The 11,637-nt window shown below is 42.3% G+C and overlaps 1 protein-coding gene across 2 annotated transcripts; it reads left to right on the top strand.

Moving 5' to 3' along the window:
- The first annotated feature begins 1,173 nt into the window (after positions 1-1,173).
- EIF1B (eukaryotic translation initiation factor 1B) lies at positions 1,174-10,421 on the top strand. Of its 2 annotated transcripts, XR_007772337.1 has the most exons (5): positions 1,174-1,405; positions 5,475-5,638; positions 6,579-6,680; positions 6,810-6,968; positions 9,357-10,421. XR_007772337.1 is itself a non-coding variant. In XM_050938113.1 (4 exons), exons 1-4 carry the CDS (start codon positions 1,375-1,377, stop codon positions 9,399-9,401), a joined length of 342 nt encoding a protein of 113 aa, XP_050794070.1. In that variant the 5' UTR covers positions 1,177-1,374; the 3' UTR covers positions 9,402-10,421. The 2 variants fall into 2 exon arrangements, 1 of the variants encoding a protein (XP_050794070.1); XM_050938113.1 differs by lacking the exon at positions 6,810-6,968 and having other exon boundaries at positions 1,177-1,405.
- The last annotated feature ends 1,216 nt before the right edge of the window (positions 10,422-11,637 follow it).

The following is an 11,637-nucleotide window of genomic DNA, read 5'->3' as shown; positions in this document are numbered from 1 at the left end:
AACTTTGGTTCATAAAATAAATAACATTTGCTTGCAAAGCCTCAGAAATTGAAAAGTTTAATCACAGATTCTGAACTTAAATTTGGGTAGATACACTGGGTTTCCGACCCTTCCCCCCAAACCGAGAAGTGACTGCTCAAGTGACAAACGGAACCCAGCCTTAACTGCGGAAGTGTGCTCATGCCAAAATAGTAATGTTGCACAGAATTACGGTTTGTTCGAGGTGTACAATAAGCAGCATATAGTCTGTGCTATATATTTCCTAGGAGCGTGTATGTATATATATTTTGCAGTATTTATTCTCCAATGGGATGTGGGGGAGGAGTAAACTATGCAGAGTATCCTGCACAGTTCCTATTCCCAGACACGCAAAGGGTGTAGAAGAAGCAGTGTGTGTGGCATGTATCATTCTCCCAGAAGTGGTGAAGGAAACGTACCGGGGGTGTGTGGCGGGGAGAACTGCATAATGTTTAGCCCCCGAGGTACGGCGGGGAGGGTAATACGCGAAGTACATAGCACAGTATTGGTTGCCTGGCGGAGGCAGGTGTATAATATGCACATTCTCCTGCCCGATGTCTGCTCCTTGGTGAATCTAACGCACGGGGCGCGCTCTGCGGTAGCTATTCTCCGGGAGGGGAGCCGGGGCAGGGGAGGGACGGGCCGTGTCCTGCTACACGTAGCGAGCACCTGAGCGGGGACACACACAGACACCCCCGCCCCCCGCAGCTCAGGGTCCGTTCCCGGGCCGGGAAGGGGCTGTGCGCGGAGTAGGGACAGAGCACTGTGTAGGGCGGGGTGTCAAGTCCAGCCTAGTGCCGGGGGAGGGGGGGAGGCTGCGGGGTGTCACACACACACACCCCCGGCGGGAGGGGTCGCACACACAGCGATCACTGTGCACTGTCTACTCCCTGGGTGTGTCACTGTGCCCCCCCCCGCTGTGCAGGGCCCCTGACAAACCGACACTTTCGGGACCGGCCTCTGGGCAGAGACAGACACCGGGGCAGCACGGGTGGAGAAGCAGGCGGGGCAGCTGGCGGCGACGGCGCGGTGCATGCTGGACATCGTAGTCCCCCACCGCTCTGCGACTGCCTGTTGCCTGCTTGGGAGGACTCCATTCCCCAGGATGCTCCGAGCCGACGGAGGTCACGTGGTCGCGGCTGGGGCAAGGGCCGGGCATAAGAGCGGGCGGCCATTTTGTGAGAGAAGCAGTCGCTGCTGTATCTGTGTGGTGCCTGTTGCTCCGGTCCGCTGCCGTCGCTCCGGACTTGCGGTTTGGTTTTTTTTCTCTCTTCTCCCTGCAGATCCAGTGAGACGTGACCCAGGCGCACCCAGCCGCGGCCTTCTCCCCTGCTCAGCGCCCCGCCACTGAATCGCATGTCCACTATCCAGAACCTCCAATCCTTCGGTGAGCGCCCCCGGGCCTGCCACGACCCCCCGCCCGGCTGCTCGCCAGCTGCCAGGCTCGCCCAGCGTCCCGTGAGCGATCCCCTCGCTTGCCGTGTCCCGTTCTCTGAAAGGGGCCCCGACCCCCTCCCCCTCCGCTAACCCGGGTGGCTGGGCTTTGCCTTACAGCGGGGAGCAGCGTGATGGGGGCGTCCCCACTCAGTGCATTATTCTTGTTTCTCTCGGTAAGGGGCACTGCTCTGCGGGTATCTCTCCCCCCATAGTCTGCCCTCTGGGATCTCTGCTTCCTGGTAGTGCCCAGGCTGCCCCCATAGCTGCTGTGCAGCGCCTCCCGGAGTGAAAGCTTCATATCTTCTCCCCCCCCCCCCCATCCACTGTATAGACCAAGGGTAGGTAACCTATAGCACGGGCATGTGAGCTGGTTATCAGTGGTACTCACACTGCACGGGTAGTGCCCACGGGTCTGGTGAGCTCTGCATTTTAATTTAATTTTAAATGAAGCTTCTTAAACATTTTAAAAATCTTATTTACTTTATTCAGCAATAGTATACTTCTATATTATAGAATTATAGAAAGAGCCCTTCTAAAAATGTTAAAATGTATTACTGGCACATGAAAACTTAAATTAGAGTGAATAAATGAAGACTTGGCATACCACTTCTGAAAGGTTACTGACCCCTGGTATAGACCCTTTGGGATTAGATCTGCCATGGGATTATTTTCTTCATTCCCTGTCACCCACTGTCCTTCAGTAGGGAAAAACTCTGGCCCCCAAATCCTGGTGACTGCCCTACTGTAGAGCCCACTTCAGGTATTGATATGCATGGATCGTGGAGCCTCCTTTTTGCATGGTCAGGAACTGTTAATCCTTAAGGAAGGCATCCCGGGTACTGGTACCATGCTGCCTGGGGCTGAGTCCCAAATCCTAGGGACTGACCTGCCTAGGGAGCTTCACTTTGTCAGTAAGAATTGGCCCACCCCCTGTCCAGAATCTTATCCCCTTTGGTAAGGGATTTTCCTTTCTTGGTCCCCTCTTCCCTTATATCCACACTGATTGAAATCCCTGTTTGGTCAACTTGCCCCAGAATTTAAACCCTTCTCATGCCTCCACTCCCGCTGACTCTCATTTAATAAGGTACAGACTGTAGGGATTCATCTGTGATCCATAATCCCTTGATTCTTTAACAGAGGTGTGGAGGAAGTGGAAGGCCAGAGTTGTGCCTGCTCCTCTAGATGCTTTTTGTCTCAAGCCACTGGACCCCTCTTCCATGCTCTCCTCATTTTAGTTGCTTCTGCAGGTGAGGCCTGTGCCTTGCCTGCTGCCAAGCTAGTTTGCTGGTGCTCTTAGGCCTGGGCATTCCTTCTCTTGGAGCTTTGTTTCTGCTTTTGGAAAGTAGTGTTATTGCATAGGTAGATGCTTAAGTGAAGACTTTCAAATGTGACTAGTCATTTTTGGACCTCAAATTTTGGAAATTCAGGTCTTTTTAAAGTGTCAAATTTAGCACTCAAGTGCTGAGTTACCCACCTTCTGATAACACTGCTCTACAGCCAAAATGCTTCTGAAATAAATGTAGTCCAACTTTATTAATTCTGGTCACTGAGAACGAAAATGATGCTTAAAATTGTTGATTGGCTCTAGTTTTCAAGATGTGCTATTGGGTCAGTATATACGACCCTTGACTTGAGAATGGCGGAGGATATGTGAGTTATAAAGGGAAGGGATCTCAATTTAAACCAGAAATGACTAAAATACATCTTTGACTGGATCGATGAATAAATCTATGACTGGGTTTGGACAGTACTTGCTTTTTAGGCAAAACAGTGAATGATGCAATCTGAAGCTGGTATTGCGTCATACGTGGTAGGAATGGCATCATGTTATTCCTAGAAGTCATGGATGATGCAATCATAACGAAGCTTACATCACTCTGCTGAACAAATTGCCCTATATCAGCTCTAGAAATCATACAGTGTCGTGCTCTCTTATTTGTCAGTGTTTGATTTTGCAAAGGGACACATTTCTGTTTAGCCAAAGTGAGCAGAGATGCCTCGTACTTGTGTGAACAGTGCAGATAACTTCTGCTATGTTTGTGGTGAAGTGACTTTTGCATCACAAAAGTGTGGTATAACCACTATGGTTAAGAAAGCTTATCACCTTTATTTTGGCTGCAAAATTGGAGATCAGGACAAGAGGTGGGCCCCACACATATGCTGCAACACTTGTGCAACAAATCTTTGCCAGTGATTGAACAGGAAAAGGAAATCTATGCCTTTTGCTGTGCCAGTGATTTGGAGAGAGCCAACAGATCATACCAGCAATTGTTACTTCTGCATGGTGCCTCCAGTTGGGAAAGGTGTGTCAAAGAAGAAAAAGTGGACTGTGCATTATCCAAACATTCCATCAGCTATATGCCCAGTGCCCCACGGAGAAGGACTGCCGGTTCCTCATGCACCAGAATCATTCTCACTTGAGTCAGACGAGGAAGAGGATGAAACTTCTGGTCCTGAACCATCAATGTCACAGGACCCACATTTTCTCCCATCTTCCTCCTCTGAACCACACCTCATAACACAAGGTGAACTGAATGACCTTCTCAGGGATTTGGAACTACCCAAGAGTAAGGCAGAGCAGTTGGGCTCCAGACTACAGCAGTGTAATCTCCTGGCAGGCTATCAGGGCAAATGGAGCCCATCAATGCTTGCAGACTGTTGCTGGACAGTGACAAGAGATGCTCCATTTAATGAATACAAGAGACAAGCCAAGAAGCACGGAGTAGACACTGAATAGGACTAAACTATGTACATAATAGTTTTTTGCCTTTTGTTTCATAATAAATTTTATTTATATAATCATTTTGCTAATTTTTCAAGTGTTACATAAACAGGACAGGTGAAATATTATCATGTAAAGCAACCATAAACACATGAAAAGACCTAGGTTTACAATTTATGATTAAAACTCTACTATCTACACAATATGCATAGACATAAAATGTAAAAACTTAAATATCTTAGAAACAGTAGCCAATCAGTTGTTTTAATTGTCATATTTGAATTCAGCACATCAAAATACAAAATAAATATCACATTTTATTTCTGAAGCGGACAACTTCTCAAAAATTGTAGACCAGTGTAACTGGAGCTTTTAAAGTGGCTCAGACTGGTGTAACGTAAGTCACTCGTAACATCTGAAAATCTTGATCTAAAGCTCATTACGTACTTTAGCTGAAGAATGCTGTGTAACAGGTGAAGGAGTTGTTTGGGAAACATGCAGGTCTAATCTAAATTGGTTAGGAAAGGTATTTAAATGCCATTTGTTTAGGGGGTAGGGAATACCTCAAACTGGTTGAATGGCACAGGAAGCCACTTTCTTCTTTATCCCCTTCTAAAGGCATTTGTCTCTCTTTCCCCATGCTTCAATACAGTTGAAGACTGGAGGAGTCTGAAGGGTGCTATTGTGTAGACAAGGCTAAAATGAATTGTATTGGCTTTTTGCCTGAAACTAGGTACCAGTTGTAGAGGGCACAGTGTGTTTGCAGTACCTAGTGTCTGCCAATGTTTGTCACCATGTTTTGAAGACCATTCCATATGGTGCTTAAAATTATGGTGACTGTCTGGAACTAGGACTCCTCACTGGTGGGGAAATTTTTCAGCAGAAATATTAGATGAGACATCCCCTTAAGGTGATGAGTCTCTGGGTGAAATGGAGTTTTGATGTGACAGTTCTTGGATTTTGGTGTTTATGGTTTAACAAGTTAAAACACTGTAGTTTGGGGTTATGTCATCTATTTAACCTTTTGAGGGATTTTGAAGAGAAAGCAAATATATAAGTTGATGAAAACATGACTGAGTTAGCTAGAGCTATTATAATGTAGTTAGTTCTGTTTGGGATAAAAGAACAGGTGTTTTTTTTTTCCCCCCTGTTAACTCTGATCCTAGGGATCAGAGTTAACTTTTCCAAAGGGCGCTCTGTGTAACTGGAAACTGGAAAATTCTCTGCTAGCTGTATCAATTTATCATTTTAGCATGAAAAATGCTTCATATGTAGTAAACTGCCTTTTTCCCGGCAGACCCCTTTGCTGATGCAACTAAGGGTGACGACTTACTCCCGGCAGGGACTGAGGATTACATTCATATAAGGATCCAGCAACGAAACGGCAGGAAGACATTAACTACTGTTCAGGGAATTGCAGATGATTATGACAAAAAAAAACTTGTGAAAGCCTTCAAAAAGGTAAAGCAGCTAGCTTTGATGTGGAAATAGGAACGCAATGCCAATTTGTGAAAATTGAGTATTTTACTTTGACTTTTGGCTACATGTCTGCTTCACTTTCACATATGGCTAAAAGCAAGAAGGGAAGGGAACAGTTTGTCAAAACTGTATTCAGTAATGACCTTTGTTCAAGGGACAATACAATATTCTTGAAATTAACAATTTCTTTTTACAAAAGTTAGTCTCTTAAAACTTGTTCTAAGTAATCCAGTTAATTTCCACAAGGGTCTGCCATTTTTGTTGATTTCGCAGATATAAATTATAGACTATCAGGGTTGTAAGGGACCTCAGGAGGCCATCTAGTCCAACCCCCTGCTCAAGGCATTACCAATCCCCAGACAGGTTTTTTCCCCAGATCTTTAAATGGAAAAAATCCCTCAAGGATTGAACTCACAACCCTGGGTTTAGCAGGCCAATGCTCAAACCATTGAGCTATCCCTCTCCGCAGCAATGACATGAGTGTTGCTTTTAATGTCATGGTTCTGCCATTTTTGATTTGCAGTGAGAAAGTGTCATGTTTCCAGTGAAACTCTTAAACGTGGAAACTAGTGGCAAGTTGGACAAGCAAATCGTGTATGAGACATTCCTGTGCTTGACTTTCCATCTTTTGGCTTTTAAGTATTTTGTTTGAGGGGTTGCAGCTTGCCAGCTTAGTTTTTTTTGTGTCTGTAATGCTGCTGGCCTAGTGTCACCAACTGGCTTCCATACTGTTTTTAAAAATCAGAATAGTGTAGTTTTAACCATGTTTGTCTCTTTCCATTCTTTTGTTGATACATAAGTGACTTATTTATAACCTTCAATATTTATCTTATGCAGCTTCTGTTGTGAAAGTGCACTGTAAAGCATAGTAAGCTTCATTACAGTTTACATGAGATGTCTTACAATATGAATGTTTTTCTAGAAATTTGCTTGTAATGGTACTGTGATTGAGCATCCTGAGTACGGTGAAGTTATCCAGCTTCAAGGTGACCAGAGAAAGAACATTTGCCAATTCCTCTTAGAGGTGAGTGACTACAGACAGACCACTAGAAGTATTTTAGATCTCTCTGAAACTGATAAAGACCTTAATTGTTAAAGGTATCATATTAATTTATTTCTTTACATTTAACCAGTTTTTGAACCTTTAATACAGCTGTTAATACACTGACCTGAAAGGACAAAACCAGATGCTTGCAGTACATAAGAACATAAGAACGGCCATACTGGGTCTGACCAAAGGTCCATCTAGCCCAGTATCCTGTCTTCCGACAGTGGCCAATGCCAGGTACCCCAGAAGGAATGAACATGACAGGTAATCAAGTGATCCATCCCCTGTTGCTCATTCCCAACTTCTGGCAGACAGAAGCTAGGGACACCATCCCTGCCCATCCTGGCTAATAGCCATTGATGGACCTATCCTCCATAAATTTATCTAGATCTTTATTTGAACGCTGTTATAGTCTTGGCCTCACCAAGTCTCTCAGAGTTCACCAGACTGCGCGTTGTGTGGAAAAAATACTACTTTTGTTTGTGTTAAATCTGCTGCCTATTAATTTCATTTGGTGACCCCTAGTTTGTTTTGAGAGAGAGAGAGAGAGTAAATAACACTTGCGTATTTACTTTCTCCACACCAGTCATAATTTTTATAGGCCTCAATTATTTCCCCTCTTAGTTACCTTTTACAAGCTGAAGAGTCCCAGTCTTATTAATCTCTTCTCATATGGCAGCCGTTTTATACCCCTAATCATTTTTGTTGCCCTTTTCTGAACGTTTTCCAATTCCAGTACATCTTTTTTTGAGATGGAGCGACCATATCTGCACACATTATTCAAGATGTGGGCATGCCATGGATTTATATAGAGGCAATATGATATTTTCTGTCTTATCTTTCTTTCTTAATGATTCCCAACATCCCGTTTGCTTTTTTGACTACTGCCGCACATAGAGCGGATGTTTTCAGAGAACTATCCACAATGACTCCAAGATCTTTCTTGATGCGATCTAAATTGGATGTTACCACACATTTTGTATGTATAGTTGGGATTGTTTTCCAATGTACATTACATTGATCAGTACTGAATTTCATCTGCCTTGTTGCCCAGTTCACACAGTTTTGTGAGATTCTTTTGGAGCTCTTCGCAATCTTCCTGGGACATAACTATCTTGAGTAATTTTATATCATCTGCAGATTTTGCCACCTCGCTGTTTACTTGTTTTTCCAGATCATTCATGAATATGTTGACTAGGACTAGGCCCAGTACAGACCCTTGGGAGACACCACTATTTACCTCTCTCCATTCTGAAAACTGACCATTTATTCCTACCCTTTGTTTCCTATCTTTTAACCAGTTACCGATCCATGAGAGGACTTTCCCTCTTATCTCATGACAGCTTTCTTTGCTTAAGAGCCTTTGGTGGGGAGTCTTGTCAATGGCTTTCTGAAAATCTAAGTACACTATATCCATTGGATCACTCTTGTCCACATGCTTGTTGATCCCCCCTCAAAGAATTCTAGTAGATTGGTGAGGCATGAGTTCCATTTACAAAGACCATGTTGACTCTTCCCCAACAAATTATATTCATCTGTGTCTGACAATTTTGTTTATGATAATTTCAACCAATTTGCCCAGTAATGAAGTCAGACATACCAGCCTGTAATTGCTGGGATCACCTCAGGAGCCCTTTTTAAAAATTGATGGCACATTAGCTATCTTCCAGTCATTTGGTACAAAAGCTGATTGAAATGATAGGTGCAGACTTCAGTTAGTATTTCTGCAATTTCACAATTGAGTTCCTTCAGAACTCTTGGGTGAGTATCTGGTCCTGGTGACTTAGTTTATCAATTTGTTCCAAAATCTCCTATGACACCTCAATCTGGGACAGTTCCTCAGATTTGTCACCTAAAAAGAATGGCTTGGGTTTGGGAATCTCCTTCACATCTTCAGCTGTGAAGACAATGCAAATAATTCATTTAGTTTCTCCACAATGCCCTTATCCTTGAGTGCCCCGTTAGCTTCTCAATTGTCCAGTGGCCCCACTGGTTGCTTAGCAGGCTTCCTGCTTCTGCTGTACTTATATTTTTTTGTGTGATTGTGTAGTAGTTTGTGTAGTATTTAGATTTTGTGCGGTATTGTGATAATCAGGGTGATAAACATCTACAAGTCTAAAATGTTGCTGAATGTTCTTGCACCTCTCTATTGAATTAATTCTCATTCTTTGGGGAAAAAAAGTGTTGAGTTTTGCCTCTTGTTGTAAAAGCCAAAATATGTCTTGAAAAATATAACTGATAATGAACAGGTGCTGTTGGGTGGGGAGGAAAATCGTTAATATTTTTTATCTATAAGAATACTCAGCTGCAGCTGCTGTTTGAAGGCATGTGTTATCAGTTGTGGTTTTTAAAAGCAGTTCAGACTGAAAGGGTAAGTGGAAAAGACTAAAGGATTGAGATGTTCTGTGTTTCTAGTAACCAGGTTCTTAAATAAAAAAATTAAGGTACATAAATCTTTGGGGCAAACTTCTGGAGATGATTCTCTAACATTTGACTTGAACCTGGAAAATGGCCATAAATCATGTATTGTACCTCTTGATGCACCGAGAGTCCCTTGTCCCTCCTAATGACTTCTAGATCTTCTCTCTTGATGTAATGTTATGGCCACTCTGCAGTACAGAAGCCTTACTGAAATGCGTTTCCTTTTTGCAGGTTGGCATTGTCAAGGAGGAGCAGCTGAAAGTTCATGGTTTTTAAAATGTGTATAATCACATGAAGAATTCTGCAGTTTTTGTTCATACTCACGCTGGCTAAACTGTGAAATATGAGTCTTTCCAGTAAATGGACTTCCCACTTACCTAAGCATTTAAAGCTTAATTCACATTTGCATGATTACAGAAAACATGTGGTGTCTAGACTAGAAACACACAAAAAAATTGCAGTAAGATGGTAATGAAGACCTTTGTGAATTTTAACACATTTCCAATGGAAATGTTTTAGTGCTGATTGTTGAGTTTATTACTTTTCACCTGACTTAAATGTTTTTGTTGTATTAAAACCATGTATGTTGCAGCTTAAAAATTAAGTCTCTGTATATTTCTTTGAGTATTTGGAACACTTAGTCAAGCAACAGTCCTGATTTACTGTGATAAAACAGCTCTGTGGCAAGTTTAGTTTATTGAATACCAACTAAACTGAGGTCTGCATAATGAAGTGCTAGCTAATTAAAATCAAAAGTAAGATAAATTAGGACTTTACAATCTCTTCTGAGTTGATGCATTTGAATACCAATTTTATTAATACAATTATTGATAGTTTGTACAATTAAGAACTGCATCTTCATTCTCTTAAAATCTAAGATAATCAGTAAATTCTGAAATGCTAGTCTTACAGTCAAGAGGACTTTTGTAAGCAGTCCTGATTTCTTAGAGAACCTTGGCTGTTGTACTTCATATCTAGGTTTTCTATTACACACTGCCATTATCTTCAGCACCAAAAAAGTTTAAAAGAAATGCTCTTCTCTTCCCTTCTCCCAAAGGAAGGGAAAAAGTTTTGAGATGGCTTCTACCACATCTATGCCTTTGGAGTTTAGTTCCTTATCTAGGATAGTGGTTATTTCAGAAAGTGGGCTTAGGTAACTTTTCTATCAAAAAGGTCATTTTATTTTGTTTGAAACAATGTTTTTATTAAGCTGGCCTTCTAGTTTCCGTTTAAGGGTCTTCCATCTCTAGGCTGTATCTCTTCATAGAAAAAAATTAAATGTTTCCTGTTACTGAAGTATGCAAAGATCTCTTCCTTTTTTGGGAAAGGCATGGATAACTTCTGAATAGGTACCTCAGATATGCTGAATCAGGGAATTACAAAACACCTGCCATAGCTGAGGGCATTAAATGACTTTTGTTCTCCCAACATCCCATCTCCCCACCAAGTGTACCCCCCAAGTTTTTTTGTACTGGTTTAAGATTCCATGTACAAACATTAGTATTAACAGGAACTCACTGAGTAGTAAGTACAGTTTGTGGGAGCTGCAGAACTATACCAAATACCTGTTGGCTAGCTATCACATCTTCAAGGGCTTGACTTTCTAAACATTGGATTGGTGCAGCTCTGGTGTAACCCCCTTCCACCAGCCTACATCAGAAATGATCCTACAGTTATGGGGCTAAAAAGTAGGGGCAGGGAGTAGCATTCTGTACCTAAATAACAGTTTTGAATTACATTGGCTAATGCTTGTGTGTATGTGTGTGGGGTTATCCCATTTTTACTGGTATAGCTTCTTTCATTCGGGGGGCAGTGCATTTACTCACTGGGTACAAAGCACAGATTTTCCAGTCTAGCTGCATCTATGCCTACTGTAAACATGGGCTTTGCTAATCATTCTTTACAGTCTAACCTGAAAGCCATGTGATGTTCCCCAGGGAACAATCTAGACTATTCAACAGCTGTGTCCCTTTAATTCTCCAACCTGTGGTACCTTTTACACTGCTACACTAATAAGAGCAACCATGTCTGGTCTGCTCTCACACAGCCTCTAGCATGTAAATTACTCACAGCTGTATTATGAGTGCTCTAGCCAGCCACTCCTGAATTATAGTACAGCAATTACACCAGCAAATTCCCAGTTCTGGACTTGTCCCTAGAAATGTTCATCTTGTACTGCCCAGCTCTTAACTTTTGGGCAGTATAAGCTCATAGTCTTTTTGTAATAGAAAAGGATATGCACAAACCCTGTTAACTCAAATGGAAGTATCAAAACACTGGTTTAGATCAAACAAGTTTATTAACTGCAGAAAGATTAAATGATTACAAGTAATTAGGCAAAAAAGTCAGAATTTGATTACAAGAAAATAAAAAGTAAAATGCAACTAACATCTAACTAAAGCTAAGTGAATTCAAAACAAATCTCTTGCTTTTGCAGTCTTACTGGCTGGATGCTTTCAGCCATGACCCCACCCTCCAGTCCAATATTTTTCCTTGGCCTTCAGATGTTGTG

Source organism: Gopherus flavomarginatus, chromosome 2 (assembly GCF_025201925.1).
Source record: "Gopherus flavomarginatus isolate rGopFla2 chromosome 2, rGopFla2.mat.asm, whole genome shotgun sequence".
NCBI classification, from domain to species: domain Eukaryota; kingdom Metazoa; phylum Chordata; order Testudines; family Testudinidae; genus Gopherus; species Gopherus flavomarginatus.
This window is presented reverse-complemented; position numbering and strand designations above follow the sequence as displayed.

Coding starts and splice junctions, on each gene's coding strand:
- EIF1B (XM_050938113.1), top strand. CDS start 1,375: ATGTCCACTATCCAGAACCTCCAATCCTTCG. Junction 1,406..5,474: donor CCAGAACCTCCAATCCTTCG/GTGAGCGCCCCC, acceptor TTTTCCCGGCAG/ACCCCTTTGCTGATGCAACT. Junction 6,681..9,356: donor TTTGCCAATTCCTCTTAGAG/GTGAGTGACTAC, acceptor TCCTTTTTGCAG/GTTGGCATTGTCAAGGAGGA.